General features: G+C 43.7%; 1 protein-coding gene across 10 annotated transcripts in view; it reads left to right on the forward strand.

Annotated features, from left to right (window-relative positions):
- Positions 1–20,335, forward strand: part of RBM47 (RNA binding motif protein 47) — a 74,935-nt gene extending 54,600 nt beyond the window's left edge. For 8 of the 10 annotated variants that reach the window (XM_085223275.1, XM_085223270.1, XM_085223268.1 and 5 more), the window contains 4 exons: positions 11,771–12,930; positions 14,242–14,448; positions 16,554–16,759; positions 17,586–20,335. In XM_085223275.1, coding sequence (XP_085079401.1) covers positions 11,802–12,930; positions 14,242–14,448; positions 16,554–16,759; positions 17,586–17,840 — 1,797 coding nt within the window. In that variant the 5' untranslated portion in view covers positions 11,771–11,801 and the 3' untranslated portion in view covers positions 17,841–20,335. Of the gene's footprint in view, positions 1–692; positions 857–11,770; positions 12,931–14,241; positions 14,449–16,553; positions 16,760–17,585 lie in introns of those variants that run through there. The other 2 variants (XM_085223273.1, XM_019614894.2) reach the window with 2 other exon arrangements.
- Positions 20,336–26,833: the final 6,498 nt, after the last annotated feature.

Below are 26,833 nucleotides of genomic sequence, written 5' to 3' on the forward strand. Positions count from 1 at the left end.
CTCTTGACCGCTCAAGAAGGTGTGTTGTTTGCTTTGCCTAAGTGCTTCTGGGGCCTAATGTCCCGTTGTTATGTACAGATCATTCCTGCTGTCGTGAATCATGTTTTACCACCCCTTTGACTTCGCTTCTGCACCAGGCTTTTTTCTTCCAAGCAAACACATTTGAGTTCCGTGTTTCCAGCCGAAGTGCTGCGCTCCAGGTATTCAGCACACGGCTCTCGCTCCACGAGCCACAGACCATTTTTCTTGTGACTGAATGCAAATGGACTCCGTGCAGCCTGAAAACAATTTTGCCAGACACGTATGAAGAAAAAGATTTTGCTGAAAACTTTGTGCCGTCAAACAAAATATGCCCTTTTCTTATCTTATCTGTTGTAACTCAAGATATTTGCACAACGCCTTGTGCTAGGAAGGAGTTGTTTGTACATGTTTCACTCCCTTTTCTCCAAGTTTTGAATTTTGAATGAAATCTTTCTGCTCAGATCTCTCCCCCAGCACCCCATCTGCAACAACATCAAAGTTTCTCTTGTCCATTCTTCCTTAAGGTTTGGCCCAGCCCTCTCAAAACCCATTATCTTCGTACTTTTTGCAATTAACTTTCAAGCTGCCAATAAGAGCTCTCGGTGTCTGGCAGCGCTCACATCTCTGTTCCCTTCTGTTCCACCCACTCGGCCTCAGCCCGAGAGCCCTTAACAAATGACTCCCAAGGAATTTAAATGGCTAAGACTGACTGACCAATAAAGCAATGCATAAACTCCATGAGCAGGTCTCACGGCTCATGCCATTAGGAAGAAGGGCTGCTTTGGTGGAGGCTTGAGCCCTCAGCCCGTTGCACTCAGATCGTGGAACCAGGGTGGTAAGGACAATGCTGCTTGCCCCATCAGGGCTTTCTGTCTGCCTCTGGTTTTGTGGGTGGTTGGGACTGAACATTTGTCAGTGCCAGGGTGTTGGATTGGGGCTTTTAGAGGGGCTTTAAGAGCTGTATGAGAAGGAAGCAAAAACTTCTAAGCTTGAACTATGAGCTGTTAAGAATACCTACCAGAATTTGCATAGCAACTGGCATGGCAAATATCAGAACTGTGAAAACAAAAATGTCGATGTTTTAGACAGAAGGTAGAAAATAAAATCAGATTTCAGAGACTTTTAATGAAGTGCTAGATAGCCATTTACAGTTGTTGTGTGCTTTGTTTTCAATGGGATTGTCTCTGCCATCTTCTTTCTGTGTTGACTGATAGTGTGTTTGGCTCATATATAAGAGATTGATACCAAAATGGAGCTTTAAAAGTGGATTACACCTTTAGGCAGAGAATTTGGAGTTTACAGCTTGAAGATGGTTAGAAATAAGCAAGATACTTATATGCAAGCGTTATTAATATAAATCAATGTATGTAACTCCAGCACACTGACTGCTTGGTAACATGTTAATAGAATGAAGTTTGGTATTATTCTGTCCACCTTCTCACTAAGTAGTCTATAAAATGTTTAAAGGTTCTATGACATAAGACACGTGATGTTAATCTGTTCACCTTTATATATTTAATTGTTAATTTATTACTTTATTGAAGACAATGCTGATAGCAACAGCAGAGTTTGAACTTAAACCTGGAAAAAAAGCAGTTGACTCTAAAATTTTTTAAAATAATTTAAAAGCAAAAGAGGAAAACATGTAAGATTCAGCTGTGCTACATCTTAACATAATGTACAAACTGCTCCTTCCCAAAAGGATCAGACACAGCAGCTGTGTATCATGGTGTCCTGTCCTGAGCTGGGTGGCTCTGGAGCCATGTGCAAAGCATTCCATGAGCTTCACACACCTGACCTTGGCATGGATGGCAGTGGGTGCTCAGAGTGCATAATGGGTGTTGCAGGAAAACTTCACTTGTGTCAGTTTCCATTGTGAACTGGTGGCCCACGCTGGTGCCAGCTGGTGGTGCTGATCCTAAGGCCTTGCCAGGTATCTGAACAAGCTGAGAGAGCTTTTAATTAAATGGAGCGAACACAGTTAATCTAACAGCCTGCAGAACGCACATTTTTTGTTCATCTAGACAGGGCCTCAGGACCATCTACCAAAAATTTGTTGTATTGTTGTTGGTTTGATTATTTTTCCATGGGTTTCTCATTTAGCTTTGCACTGTATAACTGAGATTAGTTAATGTGATGGATAAAAACAGATAGTTAACAAAGCAGGAGGCTTTTTGCAAGTCTTTTTAATAATTTCTTTTCAATTCTGTATTTTGGTTCCATTCTTTGTTGAAGAAATTGCATTGAAACAAATGTTGCTTGTCTTCTTTCTTCAGTCTTTAATCTGAAAAAAAAAAAAATAAATCCCAGTTAAGGTCAGCAGAAGGTGAATCTCAAATGACACCTGTCTCAAATGCCATTTCTTTCTTGAAATGCACAAAACCATCATTTCCAAATGATGGGTATTTCCAACTGAGCTATAATTTCAATAGACTTAAATTGTCTTGAATTAACTCAGCACAGAAGCAGTGCCTCTTGAGAGAGACCCTGCCTTGGTTAAATATTTTTTTTAATTTATAATATTAACCCTGAGCATGGGTAACGAGTACTGGAAATCTCTTCCTTGTACTTGTAAACCTTGTTTCTCAATTTCAACCCAAGGTTCAAAGGTTTGTACAGACCTCTTAGATCAGAGGTCAGGTACAAATTGCTGCACTTTGCAGCTTCGTTCTGCCGATATGACAGAATTTCACAGCAGAGACGATTACCTTCCATCCCCCCTCTTCTCCATACACAGGCAACACCAGGCAGTTAAAAGCGTGATATGTACAAGCCAGCCATTGGTACCTGAGTTTAATAAATAACTAGCTGAGTTTCAGTGGTGCAAGGTGCATGTTATAAAAAGGGGTCAAATGTCAGTGCACAAGGAAAAAAACCATGCAGTCTCTGACTAAGCCAAATGCTTTGAGTTTAATGTGCTTTCAGCCACAAACATTCACATCCCACTCTGTGGTTCTCTCCATGCTGATTTTGATTTCTGTGACCTGGGGGAGAGGGAACACGAGTTGGGCCACTATCAGCTTTCCCTTAAATTGCAGCTGAAATCAGAGCAGCAGGCTGGGCACACAGCAGTGAACGCGTTGTCGCTGCATTCAAGTGGTAAACACAAAACTGGGAGAAGTTTAAAATAACAACAGCATGAAATATGAAATACTAGTTAAAACTGAAATTACTTACTCTATTTAATTGTTCTAACATCGACATGGTAAATAGTTTTTGTGTAAACCATCCACATCCCATATTCAGGCACGGTGTTCTATATTCTATAGAATATATCTCTACATCCAGAGTTCAGCAAAGCATTCACAGTCATTGAACTAGGTAGCCCTCTTATATATATGTATAAATAGGAATTGGACCCTTATGTGTCTCTTACAACTCAGAATATTCTATGATTCTATATAGTGTTTTTTTTCTTAGAAATAAGAAGTGGAATAGATTAATGTCTTATCTTTCCTGTATAGCAATTAATAGATGTTTCTACTTTTGTTTTTGCTTTTCAACTGCCAAAGATCCCTTTTACAGTCTTTCTTATGTCAAAAGCTTGCAAGCTCATAGTCACACTAGCTGAGACACTTCTTCCTTTCCTGCAAAGTATGCACTCTAGCGCAGATTGTTGATGACACACTTTTCTGTACCAGATTCTCTGTGGAGAATACTGTTCTACTGCATTTGTGATAAACTGACTTTGGAAGAAGTTCTCCATTCATTCCAGCTCATCTACAATAGGAAATACTTGTTACATACCAAGTGATTACGCTGTGCTTTATTTATATGTCATACACTTTCCTGTCTGACTGTGCTAATAGACTTTGTGGACTAGATTGAAATATGTGAATCTGTGGAGAAGGGAAGGTTGTGTTTCCTGATTTGGAAAGCTGATAAGAGTGATTATATGACTCATCTCTCATCTTCTCGGCCTTCCTCAACACATGGCTTCAATATCATGTGGGATAGTAGCTGCAGGCACAGTCAGTAATGGCTCTATTGAAATAGCTAAAAGTTGTATAATTATTTTGAGTTGGACTGGGTAAAAGATAGGGCCGGGACAAACTGTACAACACACAAGTTACACAACTTGTTGGGACAAAGTTCTGAATGGCTTGCAGCAAAGTGCATTATACAACGAGAGAAGAGCCTGGGTTTCACTTACTCCAGTTTTCTTCAGAAGTGGTTTAAGTTGAGATGGCTGGTGTCGCACTGGGGTAGGTTAAAATACTCAAGAAACACACTGTCCGTTAACAGAATGTACACTGCAGAAACAGAGAAATAAAAACTGTGTAGTTGAGATGCTGTAGGTGTTGGTTGTGCTTTGGCAGATACCAATAACTTTTTCATCAATGTCACAGGCTGAGCTCCAAGACTCAGGAACCTTTTCTGGCTGTATTACTTAGGTTATCATTTTTAAAATATAGATTTGCTTTAATAGTCTTTCTGTGGCTTCTAGACCGGGAGGTCAGATGGTTGAGGAGCCTCCATCCTTCTGAATGATCACTCTTGTGCACTGATAGTGCTGATACAAGTGAAACTTCTGACAGGCTTTGTAGGATCACACTCCAAATTAAATATGTCTTAAAAGGGTGTAGAAAGGGTTGGTATAAACAAGAAGTTGGCACAATACAAACTTACTATGTAGGGGAATCATAATTTCAGTTGCATTTCTTTTTCTGTATAAAATTGCTGTGACACAAGATTAATATAACTACAAGAAGTGATATAATATGGCTAAGAGAATAAGGTCTATCAGAGCTATTACTCTTAATGATAGTGATGAAAACAAGAAGCTTAAGCTTGGAATCCTAGTCTGAAGTTGTAGCCAGTGACTGACTCTGTAAATTGAGGCAAATTCAAACTCTCTGACTAGCACTGAAGTTTTAACCGGGGAAATTCTAGTTTATTATCTTTCAGAATAATTTCAGATGTTTTCCTCGTAAGTAGGTGAAAATAATTAAAGAATAGATTTAGAGGAACTTTACTATCATTTATTTAACTAAATGCGCTGATTTCATTGGTGCCTGGGGGACGTAACCAGTCCCTGCAGGACTTTTAAGGCAGGGATTGCACTACTACTCATCAGTGTCTTACAAATATATTCATAGAAGCCATTAGTCCTACAGCTGATATTGATGAAGTAGTGCTAGATGCTGATTGTACTTCTTTTTGGAAGACTCAATAAAAAACTGGAACTGTCAATCAAAAAATTCAGCCAACAGTTTTTAGCGTATTTGAAATTAAACTAACCACTGTTAACATGCTTGCACCACTTGGGACAAATTTAAGCAACTGAGAATTGTGTACAGATCCTTGCTCTGCAGGAGGCACATGCTGAAAATGACTTCTCAAGCCCATAACATTGACCTAGTCCATATCAGGAAAAGACAAAGTGGTTGAAATAAATTCATAGTGTAAGCCTGAAATGTGTGACAGGACCCCTGCTGGTCAAGATCCCTGATGTCATCATTAGCAGAAGTGGGAATTTCAGCTGCTAGTTTCAGGATTAATAGGTCAGACATTTCTTCTGTCCTGAAAAACTTTATTCAAGTGTATCATAGACTCATAGAATCATTAAAGCTGGAAAAGACCACTAAAATCATCTAGTCCAACTATCAGCCCATCCCCACCATGCCCCTCAGTGACACATCTATGAGTTTCTTTAACACCTCCATGGATGATGACTCCACCACCTCCCTGGGAAGCCTGTTCCAATGCCTTACCCTTATTTCTGGGAATAAATGTTTCCTGACTTGCAATCTGAACTTCCCCTGGTGCAACTTAAGGTCATTACCTCTTGTCCACAGACGAGAAGTCCTCAAAATGTACTAAGCAGCTCTTCTCTTCAGGTTGACTCTTCCTAATACAATCACCAAGTCTCTAGTATTTGTCTTAGTGACTGTACTCTAATCCTCCCTGGCCTTACTTCTGTACGTGTCAGTCTAGCTAAAAGAGAGATGGGTGAAAAGATCTGACTTGGCTAGGAGGTATCAGACACTTCTGTTACTCTCCTGGTTCCTCTGTCTCTACAGAGACCTACAAAGCTCTCCTCTAGTCCTGGCAGTGGAATTGCTCACACAGCCAACATGTTCTTGTTGATAACTACACAGATCTGATCTACAAGTTCTACAAGATCTCCCAAGCTGCTCGCTGTGTTAGCCACTTTCTCCTCAGACATCTGCCTGAATGACCCAGAGTGGGAAAAGTCACCTCTTCAAAACTTTTGTTGGGCATTTAAGCCTGGGGCAACTTTTTCACCCTGCTCAGTTGCAGGTAAAGCAACATGTCTGACACGTTGCAGATAGCCATCACAGCCTTTTGGCCTCAAGTGTTTCTTTTTTGTTAAAAGTCCAAAGACATCATCCATCCCTCTGCTGAACAAAGATGTTCTTCCTGTTCCTGGAGACCTTCCCCTTTCTGTAAGAACAGCTCAGAAAAGGTCTCTCAGCAAAAAGCCAGACCTAAATGACCTGCTCCCTCTTGCACCAATGCAACATGGGTCTCAACTTCAGACTTTTGTATTTTTGTGAGTCATAGTAGGTGCGGAGCTCAGCTCTTGTCCACCATGGATAACCATGGTGAGGATTAGCATCTGACTGCAGCAAGCAGCAGGCAAAGCAGAGTCAGAGACTACAGAGAGGCGGGTTCCTACAAGAGATAGGACTTTGTTTCACCACTAGTGTGGGAAGGAGCCCAGTCACATTGTATACACAAAATGAATGTAACAATCCCTGGAGTCTTCAAGGGCAGGTTGGATGGGCCCCTGGGCTAGTCTGATCTATTGGGCAGCAGCCCTACCCATGGCAGGGAGCTGGAACTGGGTGGGCTTAAAGGTTCCTTTGAACCCAAATATTCTATGATTCTGCAATTGTATGTGAACTTGCCATGAGAAGAGACAACTTTAGAAAATAAAGAAGTTTAACTGCTGCAGGGAGTCCAGTGCTGCTGCTGCTGCAGGCCAGCAGCAGGATTTCTATTTGCCCTTATTACTGCAACGTAAAAAAAGTAGGAAGGTCACATTTGAAACAGTAGCTGATATTTCACTCTGTCAACATGGTGTATTTAGTTAAAACGTTGATGGCTGACCTTCCCTCCACAGTAGCAGGGGCTGCAGCATGCAATGCGAAGCTGCAGCAGCTCCAGAAGTAAGCAGGCTGACGTGTCCATGAGGGCACATGCTGTATTTTCAGCAGGAATTTGCACAGTCCAGAGCACCCAAAAGGGCCATCACAATGACAGCTGGCATAGAAGTCAAGGCTCCTGCCTGCTCTGGTGCCAGCACCTGTTCCCATGCCCTGTGACTGCTGGTGGCTCTGTGGCCAGTAGAAGGCAAAAAAAGCTGTATGGGTGAGTTAATGCAGACACAAAGCCTCTCATAGGGAACACAGGAGGAATTTGCAGCAGTTGCAGCCATGAGGACACCAGTTGTGCCTCTGTGTGTGCAAAAGTCTGTTTCATCATAGGTGGCTGAACAGAAGTGCAAGTGGCTGCCTGGGGTGATGCTGAGTGCTGTGTGAATTCAGGGATAAGGTGTTACAGGGACTGCCTTAAGTGATGAAGTCTGACCAGTGAAGCCTTCTAGGAAAACAGTGGGATTCCTTTGCTTTGTATCATGCAGTTATTTCCCTTTTTATGTCTTACTGAACTCTCAGTATATTACTAGCATTTTTTTGCCTGCTTCCTGGGTACCAGATGTAGAAGAAAGTCTCATTGTCGTCCCTCACATCTGCAGACCCAGAGATATGTCTTAAAATGCAGATGGGTTTCTTCAGCCTCAACTCTTTCAGCATCACAGGCCATCCCAGAGACAAAAAGGCCAAACCTCCTTAGCCACAAGAAAGAGAAAAAACAGCAGCAGAGAGGGAACAGCTCTTGCTCCCAGCAGGCACAGAGGAAGAGAGACTTTCTGCTTCCCCCTGCGTCAGTGGCCAGGTCCTTTGCAAGCCCTGGGACATTGCCTTCTCATTGCAACCCTGAGCTGCCCTGTTCTGGCAGCACTTGGCCATATGCTGTTGTTACTCAAAGCATGGTGTTCCCATTTAATGAAAGAGGTGCTTGGTACTCACAGTATGCTTTAGCTCAGACACTGCTGGTGTAGTAGGTTTTCCATTTAATATTCTCAGCTCTGATAAAAATAAATAAATAAAAAGAAAAGAATTAATGTTTAGGTCAAGAACTATTTGCACACACCTTACTGGCAGCACAGAAAGAGTTTCATAAGCAGAAGGAAGTGAAATCTGACTGGTTTCAATGAAACATGTACATCTGAGAGTTCACCTGAAAGTGAAGGAGAATTCCTGCACCACAGAGCTGAGCCAGAATGGCTCAAGGCTCTCAATATGCTGCAGAAGTCAGTGGCCACCCAACTGGGCTTTGAAAAATCCAGCAGGCTTTACCTTTTTCTGAGAAAAAAAAAAAAGCCAGCCTTGTTTCAGTCTGGGTAATAAGTCATTTAAAAATTGGTCATCTCCAAAATGCAACCTTTCTCATTAGAAATTAATACTTTTTGTCTGTCTTTCTGCTTTATGAATTTTTGTCATCAGGTGTAATTTCCTCTTCATAGGCTAGAAACCAAGCTCTCATATTTCACATGACATCATATTTTAATGTAGCTTAAACTTCTGACTCTGCTCTTAGCACCAGCCACACCTCACGGATGCACAGGAATCCATCTGCATTTACCCACACTGCTAAACTCACAGCATTAACTCCTGCCCAGGTACACCCACAGCACATGGTAGCAAGTTTCCATGAGCACTTAACTGCAGACTAAAAGTGTGCATTAATAGTGCTGAATGCTTCAGAAAGACGTCATTTTGCAAACATGTTTCTTGAGAGTGACTACTTTTCAGCATGAGCAGGTAAGGTAGTGCTGGCAGCACAGGAGGCAGTAACAGGAGAAGGGAGCACTCTGTCTCTCCTGCACTTTTTCTCATCAAAACAGGTGATCTCTGAACCCTGTGAAGGTGTCGGAGTGTCACGTGGCAGTGACTGTTACATGTGTATTTATGTACATCAAGTAGAGTTTCAAGGGCCTTAATAAATGTAAAATGGTTTTTATGTTCACTGTAAGTTGTTCAGTAAGGTAATGTCTCCTGCTGAGGTGGCCATCAGCATTTAGCAGCACTTTCTCATACAGATTCTGATATTAGGAGTTCAGGAATTGGGCTCCATGATCCTTCTGGGACCCTTTTAACTCAGGACATTCTATGATTCTATGATTAGAGATCATCTTGCTGATGCTGGGGGACATGCAAAGTGCTGTAGGACAAGCTAGTTCCTTGACACCACCGGCAGCCCCAACCCAATCCCAGCAGCTGGTTCTGTTGGATCAGGGAGGCTTTGCTCTATCTCCGCCCTCTCCACCCTCCCGGTGCCTGTCTGTAGCTTTCTAGACTTCAGCCCCACTTCTGAGCCAAACCCACAACAGGATACAGAGACTTTTGTTTTGTAAGTTGACCTCAAAATGACAGTAATGACTCATTTTTAAACTTACCTACCCCTGAGATAATAAGTAATTCACTTGCCAACGGGTGGCCCATGTGAAGGTAATGATTATTCCCTAGTAAAATGTCTGCTTACCAAGCTTTGATTTTACTCAGAGAAAGGTAAAAGCAGATCTTTAGGAACTAATTGTCAAGTGAAAAAAGAAGATGTTTTTCTCTGCTTTAATTTCTACTAATGATGTGAAATAATTCCCAGAAGTAAAACCAAAATGTCTGGCTCTGACACATTAAAAAGAGAATCATTTTTATAAATTAGAGAAGAGAATCAAATTTATAAATTTATAAATTTAAAAGCAAGATTCTATCAAAACTGATACATGTCTATGAAAGACCTGGCTTCAAAGAAATTGTGCTTTCTGAAAGAAAAATACTGCCTGGACATGACTGTCACTATCAGTGCCCTTCCAGCTTCTCCACCTCCCTCTTTGCTCTCCATATTCTTGAAGATAGAACGACTGTTCCACACCAGGAGCACCAGTGTGCAACACCTATAGCCCAAATATGCCAGCAGGATCAGACGCTGCCACAGACCAAGGCTCAGAGACAAATGGTTTCCTAATCTCAAATGCGGTTTCAACATGCGTGCATGGTAACCAATGCAACACAAATGATAAAATTGTTGTCACTAAGAGTATATATTAGAGTCTTTGTGGAACTCTTACTAAATAATGCCATTACATGGAACAAATAAATTTGGCTGAAGCTTTATCCTTTATTAGGATACAGGCCATCAAATACAAACTGTGGCTATTTCTGATGGTGGCCTGCAGAGTTTCCTACAGGGGCCAGTGCCCTTTGACAGTCAAAATAAAACAGTCATTAATGCAAATTGTGGCAAATAAATGAGGGAATGATGCAAAGGCTGATGGAATTGTAAATAGAAATAAGGAGGTACCAACTGAGGAGCACTCAGTAGGTGGGACCTACTTACCAGGAAGTTGAGATATGGCTAACACAAGATTGTGGCGCGTATGAGTAACAAACACAAGAGTTGCTTGCTGGGTGCTACATAACCCCAGTGAGCAATATCTCTGGAATGACCTTGGATTAGAAATGACAAAGAACTCAGCATGCTTTGCTAGAGAGGAGAGTGGAGAATTGGGCCTCATGAGACAGAGGAATGGGGAGAAGAGAGGCAGGTGGTCTTCATCCCTATGTCCAGCAAGGGTGAGAAAAGGCAGAAAGTCTGGAGAATGTGGAAAGAGACACAAAAACAATTCCAGTGAAATAAGGACTAAATGTGAAGGCCAAATAGAGTTTGGCCTGCAAAATTTATTAAAAAGAGGATAGAGTTGTAGCTTGATGACACGGCTTGAATACCATCATAAAGCAAAAATAGAGGAACTGGAAGACTATTTACTCAGAGAAAGGTTTAATGTAATGCTAGCTGGAAGAAAAGCCAGACAAATTCTCAGGAGAAATAGCATACCCCCTTGTCAGAAGGAATAATTAACAAACATGCCTTAAAAGGAAGCGCTAGGTTCTGCAGCTCCTTGATGACATAAAATCAAGGTTCGGTGTTCTTCTGGAAGATGTGTTTTACTCAGATAAATGTTACAGGACTCAATGTGCCAATAACAATACAATGTAAAGGTCCATGTTATATACAATCACTCATATTAAATGTTCTGATGGTCCTTTCCAGCTTTAAAAGGCCATGAATTAACTATTCTAAGTCCCAGTGTCATCTTTTATTTGTGCTCAGTCGTAGATCTGCACTGTCTTGCAGTTGTGGTAGTCGGCATTTTCAACCTCCTTCTGTATTTCTGCATTTCCTGCCTGGATTTAAATGTAGAATGAGATTTTAGAGATTTACCCTTCCCTTGCTGACTTACAGGGCTGTGCAGCCAATTGCAGGCTGCCTGTAATAAAGGAGTAATTCTCCTCAGCTTTTCTGAAGTGCTGGTCTTATAAGGAAAGAGACAAGCACACCACACACCATAACACAAGCAGCAGGCAGCTCAAAAGCTTGCCAGGTTGTCCTTTGCACAAGAAGATCCATTTTTCCCTGGTGTGAAGGTGTACTTATTATCTCCTACTTGACTGTTCTTGTGAAGGTCTAGATGAGCCAGGGGATGGCACAGAATGGGTGTTCTCATGCAGTCTGGTATGGCTCTTTCATCTGCTTTTCTGAAGCCTTATTATCCATGTGAAAATGAGCTTGCAGAACTGCTGAAGATCAAAAAAGAAGGGCTGGTATTCTGGTGGCAGCTAGCAGCTTGTAATGAGTGTCTGCTTCTTCCTTTGTCCAGGTTTCATCAGGCTTTGAATGAGTTTGACATCATGACCGCTGAGGACTCTACTGCAAGGATGAGCAACGATTCCTCCAACATGAGTACCACAAAAGTCCCTGAAGGTGTGGCTGGTGCGCCCAACGAGGCGGCCCTGCTGGCATTGATGGAGCGCACCGGCTACAGCATGATCCAGGAGAACGGGCAACGCAAGTACGGCGGCCCACCTCCTGGCTGGGATGGCCTGCACCCTCCTCGCGGCTGTGAAGTCTTCGTGGGCAAGATACCCCGCGACGTCTATGAAGATGAACTTGTCCCCGTGTTCGAGTCTGTTGGCCGCATCTATGAGATGCGCCTGATGATGGACTTTGATGGGAAGAACCGCGGATATGCCTTCGTGATGTACACACAGAAGCATGAGGCAAAGCGGGCTGTCAGGGAGCTGAACAACTATGAAATCCGCCCGGGCAGGCTGCTGGGTGTGTGCTGCAGTGTAGACAACTGCCGGCTCTTCATTGGAGGCATTCCCAAGATGAAGAAGAGAGAGGAAATCCTAGAGGAGATCGCTAAAGTGACAGAAGGTGTACTGGATGTCATTGTCTATGCAAGCGCTGCAGACAAGATGAAGAACAGGGGTTTCGCCTTTGTGGAGTACGAGAGCCATCGAGCAGCAGCAATGGCCAGGAGGAAGCTCATGCCAGGAAGGATCCAGCTGTGGGGACACCAGATTGCTGTCGACTGGGCAGAACCAGAGATAGATGTGGATGAAGATGTCATGGAGACTGTTAAAATCCTCTATGTGAGGAACTTAATGATTGAGACCACAGAGGACACCATTAAAAAGGTCTTTGGGCAGTTTAACCCTGGCTGTGTAGAGCGGGTGAAAAAAATACGTGATTACGCCTTTGTGCACTTTACAACCAGGGAAGATGCCATCCACGCCATGAATAACCTTAATGGTGTCGAATTGGAAGGCTCATGCCTGGAGGTTACCTTGGCCAAGCCAGTGGACAAGGAGCAGTACACTCGCTACCAGAAAGCAGCAAAAGGAGGGGCTGCAGCAACACCCGAAGTAACTCAGCAACCTAACTATGTTTACTCTTGCGATCCATACACACTAGCGTATTATGGATATCCATACAATGCCCTGATAGGGCCCAACAGAGATTACTTTGTGAAAGGTTAGTAAGCACAACCAGGGGATGCGACGGGCAGACTTGATATAAAGCTGGTGTGACCCAAGGTCTATCTGAGACAAAGGACAGCTGGTGCTTGGCTGTTTTCTTTTAGAGGTCTTTTTGTCATATTTATATTCCATTTCATTTTAATTTATGATCTTGCAGAGATAAAAGCTAATATACAGGCTAGCATCAGAACTACGCTGACAGAATGAGCAAACAGACCAGTTATGGGGTGGAGAAGGGAGGGACCTGGTTTTTGTGAGCATTGTACTAAGACTGGCCAAATGGACAATCCAAGGACTTTAGGTTCTGATGTCTCTTTCCAAAGAGCTGCATCTTAGGTATTAGGGATCATGGCAAAGGGTGCTCCTTCTGCCTTCTTCTAGAGGTGTGGGTGAAGTGAGAACCACCTGGTAGACCTTGGGAATCAAAGGGAGGGGTGTCAGGGAAAGCCTGAGCTGGAAACTCACCAGATGTCATCTGTCCTCTGCATTAAAATTACAGCAGTGCTATATCCTTCATAAATCCTATTAAAAACCATTTGCAGAAGGAATAAAATCAGTGCAAAACAATTATTTTATTATGTATACTTTAATCAGTTGTGGATTACAACCATTAAAAATTAACTGCAAATGAGTTATTTGCTAAAAAGACAAACAAACAAACAAACAAACAAAACTAGTGGCTATTACTGTTGTTATAATTATCCTGTACTTATAGGAACTATAGTTTCCTGAAATTTATTGTGCATTTCCAAACAAGAGGCAGAGTACATTAATACCACAATGTCCAAAGTATCGTCGTAAAGAAGTGTGTGATGTTGGAGAGGGGTAATATTCACATGTACAGAGAGAGAACTAAAGACATTTGTATAAATAAATTCAGTGGTCTGACAAAGGTGGTTAAAGGCCAGATAAAGCTTTGGGCGATCCCTTTGGGCATTGCTGGGAGGTTGAGACTCTTCTGGAGGAGAAGCAGAAGCTGTTTCCATTGCTTAGACACCATCCCTGAGGGAGCCTCTCTCTCTTTACTGTCTGTATTATACCTGAAAAACTGGACACAAAAGTTGCATCAGTAAATAAAGCAGTTAATTTACCCTCAGAAATGTCAAGAGCAAAACTTGTGTAATCTTACTGGGTGCAACCAAAGACAAAATCATTTTTTTCTGTAAGCAAAGTCACTCAAATCAAAATGGCTCCAGCAGCCTCATTTCTAAGCATGTGCCTCCCAGTTTCCCAAAGTCTGTTTGTCTTCCCTATATTGCTGCTACTGTTTGTTGTTCACCATCTTTTTCTATGTTGTTATCATAAGCAGGCAGCATACGAGGTAGAGGGAGAGGTGCAGCTGGCAACAGAGCCCCAGGCCCCCGTGGCTCCTACCTGGGGGGATACTCTGCTGGCCGTGGCATATACAGCAGGTACCACGAAGGCAAAGGAAAACAGCAAGAAAAAGGATACGAGCTGGTACCCAACCTGGAATTACCAGCTGTCAACCCAGTGGCCATTAAGCCTGGTGCAGGTCAGTATGTGCAATTGGATAGGCTACATCTGCAGGATAGGAGGAATGTGGAAGTGGCAGGAGAGCCCCTGTCCCATGGTCCAGGGCCAGCCCGTGTGGCAACCTTCCTCTCTCCAAGTTTCTAAACTGCTAGTTTCACCCTGGGCAATTTCCAAACCCAAATTTCCAGAGCTCTCCCCAGCTCAATTTGTGTTGCTCTGCAAGGCTGGGAAAAGGAGCAGGTGCTTTCCCATTGCAGGAAAGTCCCTGGCTCAGGACAGCTCCTCCACCACCATCAGCAGTGTGGGGAGCACTGTGGGTGTCCTACTTACAGTCACACAGCAGAGCTACAAACTGTAGCGAGAGAAGCAGGCCCAGCTCCAGCAAATTTTAACTGCACACCTAAGCAGCGTTGAATACTAAAGTTGCAGTAGTTTACCAGAATAAGTTCCATACTGTCAGTGGAAATTACAACTGTCATGAGGACTAAGAAGAGTCCTTCATAACAGAGGGATGAGATAATGTGAGAAGAAGCATTGAGAGGAAGGAGTGCTGTTAAAAGATCAGAGCCAAATCTTCAAAGGAAGATGTCAGGCTTCCTGAGAAAACTACCCACTCACAAACAGAAAATATTACCATTATCCATGTTTGTAAAGATAATTCAGCTATTACTGAAGGATGACTGAAAAGCTGTCAGTTTTTTCCTTGAAACACACACTTGAATTTACCCTGGTATTTATCAGTGGTGTCCATGTAGTTTGTTTGATTACCAAACAAAAGCCTGATTCTCAAGACTAAGTGTTTCTACATTTCCAGCACATTCAGATTCAGAAGTCTTCACCTGGTCTTCCCCTCTACCACTGCTCCAGCATAGGCCCTGAGTGCTGAAGCACCTGGCCTCTTTTTCCCAGCCAGATGAGCTGATCAGTTAAAAAGGGCACGTGCAAGACTTACCTCTGTTATCAAAAGGAAACTACTCTGAGATCACCTATCAGAATGGAAAAGTAGAGGTGTACCAACTCTGGAAACTTCTATCTCTTCAGAAATATCTCAAAGCTCAATTCCTTGATAATGGCTAGGAAACTTCTGAGACATCACCCCAGTACCAGCTGCCTGATCCTGCCTTTCTGCCAGAAGACACTGCAGAATGGAGCGTGTGAGCTCTCTGTTTTTGCATCACTGGGGCATTACCCAAGTTATTTAAAACAGTAAAAAAATTGGTTTGAGCTGACCAGGTGGAATTGATCTGTTAGTTACCCCATCTTCCTTGTGAACAAGTGTCCTGCTGAAAGACTCAAGAACTGAAAGCTGAACTGCATGTTATGAAGCAACAACAGAATTACAAATGTGATTATTGGGAATGTCCAGCAAAGCATATTTCTTCCCTAAACAGTGCAGTGAAAATCTGTGTAAGACCACGTACAAACTCAGGATCTCTGATACACACTCTGATTGGAGCGTTTACCCTTTACCTGGAAGACAATAGCTCTATGTATTTTGGATTATCCAATTTTGGCACAAGGGAGAATTATTGTAAGAGTAATTTCTATTTTAGTGCTGTTAAACAGATTGATACTGAAGCAGAAAGATAGAATAAAATGTATTAAGCCAATTTAGGCCTGGGAAATGTATAAGAATACATTAACTGGTATTTCAGACCGTTGGCCAAAGGGTAGCATATAGACTAGCCCAGTTCCTGGCTGCTACTTCTGCAGTAAAAACCGCACCTTTTTTTCCTGAAGCAGCCCCATGTCCTTTGATATCAGCAGCTAGAGCACAGACCTTGCCAGGACAGTAGGTGCTTCTGGCGAGGGAGAGAGTGGTGATGGTCAGAAGGGGCTGCTTGAATCCAGAACAAGGCCCTAGCCCTGGGACAGCCATGCCAAGGGGAGAAGTACTGGGAAGAGCAGACAGCACCAAGCCCATCACCATGCACAGTTCAAGAGCATTGGCTGTGGTTCTTCAACCTGCAGGGGGGGCAGACTTGCTGCAGGTCCCCAACTAGCTCGTGAGGCTGCCTATTGTGGTGAGATCTGGCAGAGCCAAGAGTAAGGCTGTGTGTTCTTTGAGAATAGGCTCTGGAGACTCTTTCCCAGTATGCCTGATGTGTCTGGTCTCTCTCCTAGTGGCCATCCCTGCGATCGGTGCCCAGTACTCCATGTTTCCAGCTGCACCACCAGCCAAGATGATGGAAGATGGCAAAATCCACACAGTGGAGCACATCATCAACCCTATTGCCGTCCAGCAGGACCCAGCCAGTGCAGCAGCTGCTGCTGCAGCAGCCGCAGCCGCAGCAGTAATACCAGCTGTGTCAACGCCTCCCCCCTTCCAGGTGAGTTCAGTGCAGACACCCCAATTCCATATGTTCTGCTCTGTATACCCAGTGCAGGGGAAAAGCTGCCTACAGCACTCTCTGATTCTCCTGCTTGGTGCCTGCTTCTGTGGGACTGGGCTGTTGCTCAAGCATGATCCCACTGAGATCCTCACATCCCACTGCAGCTCTTGGGTTGATTTCTGCTCCCATTTCTTTGTCCCTTCTTTCCAACATGCAGAGAAATTCATCTCACATAACCTGAGACTTTCCCCCAGTGGTTATGTCTGGCACCTGAGCCATACACCTGCCTTTACATGGAAAACTTCCTTGGTAAACCCACCCCAAACCACTCTATGTGTCATAGGAGAAGAGCAGGCACCCCCAAAGTGCTGTTCATTTGACCTATCATTGACATCTGCACTTTGGATAGTTGCTTTTCCTCTATGGAGGACCCAAATTTGGTAGGAAGAGGTGAGTTTCCAAGAGGACATCTCACTGTAAACACACTAAACAAGGACAGGAAGATAGACAGTGCATGCCCTCTTGAGTGAGAGAGATAAGTGAGACACACAGGATAGTCTGGATTGGGTACACATGAAGGGTATCCAGTCCAACTGGTGCCATGATACTGGGGAGCTTGTTACAGTGCCTGTCCACATTCTGGTGAAGAACCTTTTCCTAATCCCCAACCTGACCCTGGCACTAGGCCTGCTTGTGTTCAAGGACTGTTTGAACTATGCACGGTTTGGCTCTGAGGTTGCCCAGTGTGGAGTCAGGAGTTGGACTGGATATCCCTCGTGGAGTCCCCTCCAACTCCAGACATACTGCAATTCTCTGATTCCAGGGCCGCCCCATAACCCCAGTGTACACCATGGCCCCCAACGTGCAGAGGATCCCCGCTGCCAGCATTTATGGGACAAGTTACGTGCCGTTCGCAGCACCCGCTGCAGCAACAGCAACAATAGCCACGCTACAGAAGAATGCCGCCGCTGCCGCCGCCGCTGCCGCCGCCTATGGGGGCTATGCTGGCTACATACCTCCGGCCTTCCCAGCTGCCACCATCCAGGTGCCCATCCACGACGTCTACCAGACGTACTGAGACTGTCGGCAGAGAAACAAACACTGAAGGAACACTTTAATATTTATGAAGAATGCGCCTGCTGCAGGAGAGTAATGTCAGGACTCAGTAAACTGACACAGAACGTGAAAGTGAAGAATGTCACAGAAAAACATGTTCAAAATGTTTTCTACGCTTGAAGTTTTCACTAACTTTTTTTAGGCTATTTTTAAAATTTAACATGCCTGTATTCATACATTTCTAAACGACCTTGATGCAGCCACCCATCACTTATGTGCCTTTATATGCATCACAGTGGGGTTGCACAGGGTCCTTTTTTTTAGCAGTTATATTTTCAATATATTTGTGGTATGAAGGTTATTTTTAGTAACTACTGCACTCCAGAGATGTCTATTTTGTAGTGCCTTTAATAATATATCAGCTATATATTAAGAAGCACACCCGAGCAGCTAGGGAAAGTTTAAACGATATATTTTGAAGAATATATTCAATATTTAAAGAATACATTCCTTAGATTTTTTTTTTTTTTAAGAAAAGAAAAAAACAACAAGTATCTTATTTAAGAAATGTTATACTGGAAAGTGCAATTTGAGAAACGTGCAAGACCTCTGCGTTTTTGTGCTGGCATTAATACAATCTGTTTGTTACTGTTTGAAATCAAAAGTAATTCATATTGCCTTCGTAGGAGGAATAGAAAGAAGAAAGCCTCCTCACACAAAGCCCTTTGCAGTGTGATTAGCAGGCTTATGATGCTCAAAGAAAAGGCTCAGAGTTTTCCTCAACAACTGGAATTTCTATTTATTGAAGCTACCTGTAGTTCAGCCTTGGAGCACGTGCAGATACGCGCACCTCATATTTTGCGTAAGGCGTCTCAACTTTAATCCTCATCCAGTATAAAACCTAGGCTTTTTTTAAACGCTCTTTATTTTATTCTTTGAAGTATATGCTGTAGTGACTGAGAATGTATGCTGTTGTAGGCAAGAGCACGCCCACTCCTGGCAGCAGGATGCGCAGTGCTACTACCCATAGCTTCATCACGTCCCATGAGAAATTTCTGAGGTACTGGGGGTGGTGGTGATACTGGAATTGACACAGCAAGGCTGGCATCCCTCCCGGCCTCCCTTCCACACCAAATCCAGCTCCCGCACTTGGAGCTCTGTGTGCACATCAGGGATGGGAAGGATTGGACCCAGCCATTTTAAGACATAGAGCTTGTAAATACCTTTTAATATACTTTTTAAAAGTCATTTTATGTTGCAAATTTACATGGTATGTGGTTTGCCACAAAACAAACACAGTTTATTTTGATGTTATTAAAAAAAAAAAGTTTGTTATATTAAGGAGTAAATATATTATTGCAGTGTTTTGTGGCCTGTTTAAAGGCTTTTATTTAGTAGTGCAGTGAATGTAAAATATGGTAAAACATTAAAGAAATATCTCGCCCATTTTATGAAGTGTATCAGCTCTGCAATCACAGCTCCAGTGAAGGGAGGTGTGGAGAAGAGAGTGAGTAAACAATTTTGCTTTGCTTTTAGTGGTATAAATACCAGCTGAAGGGGTTTCACATAAAGTATATTTTGACAACAGAACCACTTTCGGATCATCTCCAGCTTAGTAAAGTGACCTTTTAATGTGCATTTTTTTTTGCCTCAAAATGGAGCGGTTGTTTTTAGGTGCTCTTACTCAGCAAAGCTGAGCTCTATTTAAACCTGCCCAACTGCTATCAAAAGCACTGTGAGGAAGTTAACCATTAAGTCGGACTCTGACCCTCCGTGCCCCTTCCCTGGAGGCTTTTGCCATCTGTCCCACCGCTTCTGAAAACGAAGCCTCCTTAGCCCCCAAACTCTCATCCCAAACACCCTGCCTGTTTTTAGGGTGAGGGGAAGTGAAGCAGGCAAAGCCTTGCCAGAAGACCCTGGTGGGACAAAAAGTGCTGGGGGCTCCAGCTAAGGCTTTGTACAGCTCAGTGCTAACTGCCACCATGGCAGTTAATGTCATCCAGGCACTGCAGGCTCTGCTATCCCCTTTCCAGCCCCTCCGTCACAACCATGGCCAACCCAGAAGAGCATCAAAGGGCAGTGGTTGCTCTCCCAGCCATCCTCTCCCCACTGGCCTCTGTTGCTTGCATCAGGGACAGAAAGGAGCCCAAAAAGGTGAGCCCCCAGGCCACCAGGGCAGGAGCAGGCAGGACGTGGAGACGCAGCCTCCCACCCCCATCTTTTCCACTTGCTTCTAAACCATTTCATGTACACTACTACTGAGGTAAGTCTGATAACTTGAAATGTGAACATCTTTAGGTTAAGAACAAACTATTCAAATAAATATATATATATATATGTGTGTATATATATATATATATATAAAACTAGTGTGCCTTATTCTTGAAAGAGCTGATATTTTAGATGTTTTATTGTATCTCTGTTTTCTGTATTGTCAGAAGCTCTGAATTTATTTAGTTCTTGCTCCATTTACGGTACATTTCTAGGACATAGTGAATAAAGCATTCTATAAAAACAGAGACTGTTAATTTATTGTAACATCCTATTGCCAGGTGGGCTTCCCCATGGGCAATGTGCCCCCTCCTGGCTGGGCAGGTTCTTGGGGCAGGAGGGGAGCAGGGAGCCATGGCCAGCATCCCCACAGGCTCCTTGGGAACAGAGATGGGCTGAAGGACAGTGCTTACCCCAGCACATGCACTGGGCACCTTCTCAATTATCCAGCAGTTATGGATCAGCCTAAATCTCTTTTGAAACCCAATTTAGAGTCCATGCCTGGATGCAGATGGAAGAGCTAAAGCTGCTGTTTCTCTGTGCTTTCCACTCACTGCACAAGACCACTACAACCCTGTGCAGAAGCTCTGGGAGCTGGCAATGGGGTGCTCTGTTAAGAGAAAGCCCAACATTATTAACCTCTCAGCATGCTTCAGCGCACAAACACAGCCCTTCCATGAAGAACAGATCACAGGACTGCACCTCCTGGAAGCAGTCCTACAGACTACCTGTTTGTTTCTTTGCTGTAAGCCCATCTGAAGATTGTTAGGTGCATATACCAAGCCTTGGGAGAAGGGCAGTGTGAGGGAGAAGAGCTAAACCCTAAGGCAGAGCAGAAAGAAGGTGACTAAAGCAGGAATTACCACTAATGAATAATCCCAAAAAGGAGACCAGAACAAATACTGCACAAACTTCTATATCCTTCATTAGGACTAAAGTGTATCTGCAATTTCCTGTCTTTAAGCATCGCTTCTCATAATGCAATTAAGTCAGGACATCCTATGTTAATGCCTTGGTTTTCCTGGAAGATACTAATAATGAGACATTTCTCTACTGTTTGTTTGTTTGTTTGTACTAGGAAAGTGAAAGTGTTTTTTGTTTGTGGGTTTTTTTATTTTGGTAGGACTTGGGAATGGGTAGAAAGACATCTAATTTTGCTCACTATGTCTAAACATTGTAAGTTTGGTTTAGAAAGTCTGTACATCCCATTAAAAATGACCAGTAGCAGGTCCCCATATCTTACTTAGTACAGAGATAATCGTCATAATGCTAAAAGCAGCTTTCAAGGAGATACAGCCACATCAGAGCTTTACCTGTCAGGCAAACAGTCAGGTCAAACAGGAAGACTAATGCCTTTCCTGCAGCTCCTTGTTGGCCTCTCCGCTCACCGCCCCTGTGGGCATTCAGCTAAGCCATGCACTTCACAAACATCAGCTTTTTACAAGTGAGATGAAGGACTGACTGTGCCTCACTAACACATGGGTCTGGTTCTCTCATGAAAGTTTCCCTTTGTCTATCCTAAATTAAAATGAATCTACCCAGCATGCTCTTTTTCTGAACAGACTTTTCACAAGAGAATTTATTATTTTCCTAGATTTATGGTTTCTTGTTTCAGTTTTGTAAGATCATAATTAATGATTAACCCATCAAAAGCTCAAACATGCAAGTCATTCTGGAGATATTAACATAAATAACACCAGAGAAATGCAATCGTGCTTTTAAAATGACCTTGTTGCCTCAGGAATGCCAGCAGCTCTAGCGAGGCCTTGGGCACTGTGACAACTCAAAATGTTGCTGAGTTGATCTCATTCCCTTTCTGACCATATTTCTTGATGGTCTTGAGGAGCAGATACACACTGCTCTAGCTGGTGTCAACTGCAAGTGCTAACAGCAGTTCTGAATTTTTTTTTCAGGGAACAGCACACATTAATATCACTGTGATACAGCAATGTATAGACAGATTAACAAGAAATTCAAGTGGATTTACATCTCTCTGACATCTTATTATAAGCACTGGAGCTCAAAGCATATGCAAAATGCATTTTTAGTGCCTCTAAAAGGTATACACAGGATCCCATGTCCTGCTTTGTGCTACTCGTGTGGCATCTCTGTTCCCAGTCCTCAGCAGCTACTGGCAGAGCTCACTGCTCTCAATGCTTGTCAGCCTCAAAAGTGGCCCATCATGCTGATCTGTAAAAAAAATAAATCCTAGACCTGCCTCATAGCAGGGCAAACTACCTCTGCTGTGCATCTGAAAGTCAGCAGAGCCAGGTTTTATGCTCCAGTGTGTCACTGAAATGCTGAATCACACTTGACTGAGTTTCAGTGCTATGCTCTGCTTATAAATGAAACTGCACAAGGGGAGTTACAGGGAGAAGCTGTAAGCAAGGAAATGAAAAAAAGCAAGTTTTGGCACACAGTCGTCCTCTCTTAACACAAAAACAGGCTGCACCATCATACACCACTCCAAAGAGCAAAGAGAGTATGAAATTTTTTTTGGAATTTGGTACAGACCAGACTGTAGAAGTATTTCCGTATAAAATATTCCCTGTCAGGTTGACGAATTAGATCCATTTTTTTTTCCTCCAGATGGAAGGTCAGGAGATTAATGGTTTTCTGATACAAGAAGACAGAAGCCCAACCTTGCAGCAAAATTACAGATCTGCTTGTAGGAGATGTGCAGTCAAGGGCTAACTCTTCATTAGAAGACTGGGCAGGAAACAGTTCAAGTGTTCTTGGATCTGTCCCATGTGCACCAAACAGCGCTGTGTTCCCAACACGATGACATGATGACAGCTATCACAATCTGAAGAGGCTGCGTTGGGAGCCCCATGATGCAGGAAGCTTCTGCTCCTCACAGTCCCCTTCTACCATAAGGGAAGACCAGTGGCCTGCGTACATCCCTGCTAAAAAGTCCTGCTATCGATCCCATGGGTGATTGCAAGGCAAGATCACAAACTCAGCTCTAGGTTGTAGGTTTGTGCCCACTCAGCTGCTCCTGTGCCTCTCCATGTGACCAGATTGTACGGAGGTCACCAGTAAGAAATGGTGGTCTGTCCACAGCTGTACTTTTACTTTGAACCATGGTATGCTTTTGTTCCTTTTTTCTAAGCTCTTTCCAACAAACACATTCGACTTTTGTCAGAGGTGAAAGAGTCGGGCTGCACTTTGAGCCTTGTACATGTTTGTAATGTCACTGAAGATCTGTGTCAGCTCGGCCGCTGCCTGCAGTCTGCTTGCTTATGGGAAGTGGGATGCCACAGTTAACCAAAAGATCTCACTGAAGCATGAAAAAAATCTGCAAACAGCCTACACAAGCCATAGGAGCGACCTCAAGCCAGCTAGCTGAGAGAGAGACATGTTTAAATCAGCCAGAATCAAAACAGCCAACACTTAATAGCAGTTCCTTTGTTGCAAAGCTTTGAAACAATATCTGCAACAAGCAATTATCACTCCTGTAACGAATCTGCAGGATATGGACCAGGGTATCTTGCAATCACTCAACAAGGCATGCGATAACAAGGGATTACTTATTAAACTTGTACACGGGGCATCCTTAGTTCCTCCAGTCTTTGACTTTTTGGTTGCTGTCCCTTACCGGAGAGTTTTCCAGCCACATGGATAAGTGAAGGATTCCCTTAAAGCCTGAATTCATGCCAGACACTCTTGCTGACCAGCTTTTGTGCAGGATGCAGAGGGACACATCACAGCCAGCAAGTATCACCCAGACTGACTGTGAAACTCATTGATGGGGTAACATCCTGGGGCCTCAGTCTGTGGAAGAGCTGCTCAGGTGAGGGTGCGTCAGACTGTGGCACGGCAGAAATCATTCCACACCCTCAGTTTGGGCACACATCCCTCCCCACTGAAGCTGCCCCAACACGGAGGGTGTGCAGAGCAGGGCTGCCCACCCATGCACCCAACTGCATTCAGGGCTTTCTAGATCACTGGCCTGTCAAACTCAGGAGTTTGGCTGGGTAAGTAGGTGACATCTACAAAGGGCAGCAAAACACCTTCATCTGTCTTGTCTGCTTCTCTCCCCTGAGCATTGAGAAGGGCAGTGATATGAGTGCATTGGCTACAGATCCCTCTTTCCTCCTAGAGCCTAGAGGGAGATGCATAGGAAGGGCAGTCTCATTTCTGCCAACAGATCTCATACCAGTATTCATGTCGACCCTCCCCAGAGACCTCCTGCTCCATCTCAAGCACAATTTTTTCCTCATGGTCCCACAAAATAGAAATGCATGCAAAAAATCATTCTATTTCTATGCCCAACATCTTACTTCTCTTTTGCCGGAGAATATACTGAACATGACATACAGCAAAGAAAATCTGGTTCCCTCTAGGAGATGGGAATAGCCAAATACACATATGCAAAGCAACTGAAATTCAAATGAGGAATTATATTCACCAACAAAGTAAAAGGGATGTTTTTCCAACAGCTTTGTTAATGAGCGGTGCCGTATCCACAAAGTGACCGACACCACCAACAGGGGTACAATCATTACAGATATCATTACTGAAGGCATCAAAGGTGCAATATGAAGAGCATCACAGTTTAGGAAATGGTTCCTTCTTACACATAGGTACCATCAGAGGCTCATTCAAAGCCCATCACATGCTTTTCCCTAGAACAGTGTCCATATCCCATCCAGAAAGGTGCTGCCAATCAAACTGCACATTAAGTAGTTAAACACACTGCAATTAGCATTATGCTTTTTCTGCTAGTTCCACTTTTCTCATATGAGGGTTTCAGTGGAGTATAGACACCAGGCTGGATCCCACACCAGGGCTGTTCTACGAGTGCTTCAGCTCAGACTTTACCTGTAATAACAAAGACTTCAGCTGTGCACAGTGTCAGCATATCTTCAGCATTCACAAGCATCACTACCACTCAGAAGCAATGAATAAACACTCGCCAGCTGCTGGGCCTGGCTTCAGTGAGTTCCAGCCACAGAGCCCAGAGTAGCGAAGCCCCAGGACCTGCTTCCAGTGTTACAGACATGAACCTGCTGCCTCTCCCCTGGGGTCAGACAGCACCTTCTACACATTCCAGTATCTCTTTGGAAGCACCAATGAAAAAGGCTCTTTGTAAGAAAAGCTAAATAGCTTACAGTCTAATGCAAGAGCCCCACAGGGACAAAAGAATCATTCAAAAGAGCCTGCTGCAATTTGTAATTGGCAAGAAGAATCGAGTCCTTTTCACACCACATGGTCTCAGAGCCCCAGACTCCCTTAAACCCAGCACACCTCACCAGCCCAATCCCCAAAGGCCAGCCCTGACCTGCCAACATCACCCCCACCCCCAGGGCAGAGCTGATGGGTCTTTCATTAATTGGTGAGGTCAGGATCCCACCTGTCTGGCTCCCAAGGCAGCTTGGTACACCCTCTGATGGCTTTGTTACAAGCTGGGCATCTGATTGTGTTCCACAACTTTGCTTTTGTATGGCTGAGCAGGAATTTTTCTCAGGTTGTTTCTTTTTCAGATTTGGACTAGAACATCACGGAGGTCTTAAAGGATTAGATTTAAGAATAATAAATGATGTATTATGTTAAAAAACAAAAATCCACTCCCTGAGAAAGCAAACTTCCTTGTCTTTCTGTGGTGTCTTTGTGAGCAATACGCAGGGCAGAGAGAATAGGGAAATGTACAGCACTTGGCACTTGGCACACCTCAAACCCGTTTTTCCACATTTTACAACCAGCTCTGGCCATGTGACCTATGTGGAAAGATAAACTGAGACATTTAATCCTTTTTTTTTTTTTTTTTTAACCACAAGGAAGCGGAATTTATGTGGTTGTGATCATTAAATTATAGTAAATGATTTGCCCATAAGAGAGAAAGAGCTATGGTTTAAAGTGGAAAAGCTGAGGAAGGGGAGCTGCTCACAGCCAGACGCAGTAGCCTGAAAACCCTTTCAGGGAACTTCACTTTCACCCTGGCTGTGGCATTTAGGGAATCAGCCCTGTAACCTTCCTGCAGGTGAGGATTGCCACTGTTTGCTTTTGCAACCAGAGTATTAACAACCACTTTCCAAAAGTCTAGCTCTCCCATCTGCCCTGTTGCAGCAATTACCCACAGGTAGAAAACTGGGGAGTAACAACATATCGCTCCATCACGCAGCAGCCCTCAATTTTTGCTTTGTCTCCAAAACACCACCAACTTTCAAAAGCAAAGCTCAGCACTGGGGCAGGAGAGTCAGTTCAGTGCAGGCTGGGTGAGGAGCGGCCATATTCTTGTTAGCACGCAGAACTGCTCTGCAAATGATCCACAGGTGCAAAGGGCAGATGCAAGAGTGCCTGTCACCGGAGATTGTCCCCTTCAGTACCCAAGGCTTGCACGCTCTGTGATTTCTGACAACTATGGCTCTTTGCTTTTGTTTTTCCTGTTTGGCTGTTCTCCCACACACTAACATGTACCAATATTTCCTTTACGGCAACGCTAGTTTGACTGTTAAGCAGCTTTTTGCTATAAGCTTGTCAATTCAGGATGCAAGGAAGCCTTGGTCTAACCAAGATAACAACCAAGTTTGAAAAGTTCCTTTTCACTGCTGCCATGGGACATGCCAGTCAAGCACCCAGAGAGGCAAAGCAGGGTTCTTCATTTCAGGTACTATAGGAGCATAATGCCCACATTTGCAAACCAGAACAGGAGCAGGTGAGTCATGCACTCCAAGCACCCACGGATGTATGCCCACCATCAGGAGAAAAAACACTGCCATCAACGCTGCTGCTGGCTCAGCC

The sequence above is a fragment of the Meleagris gallopavo genome, chromosome 4, assembly GCF_905368555.1.
Source record: "Meleagris gallopavo chromosome 4, MGAL_WU_HG_1.1, whole genome shotgun sequence".
In the NCBI taxonomy this organism is placed as follows: Eukaryota; Metazoa; Chordata; class Aves; order Galliformes; family Phasianidae; genus Meleagris; species Meleagris gallopavo.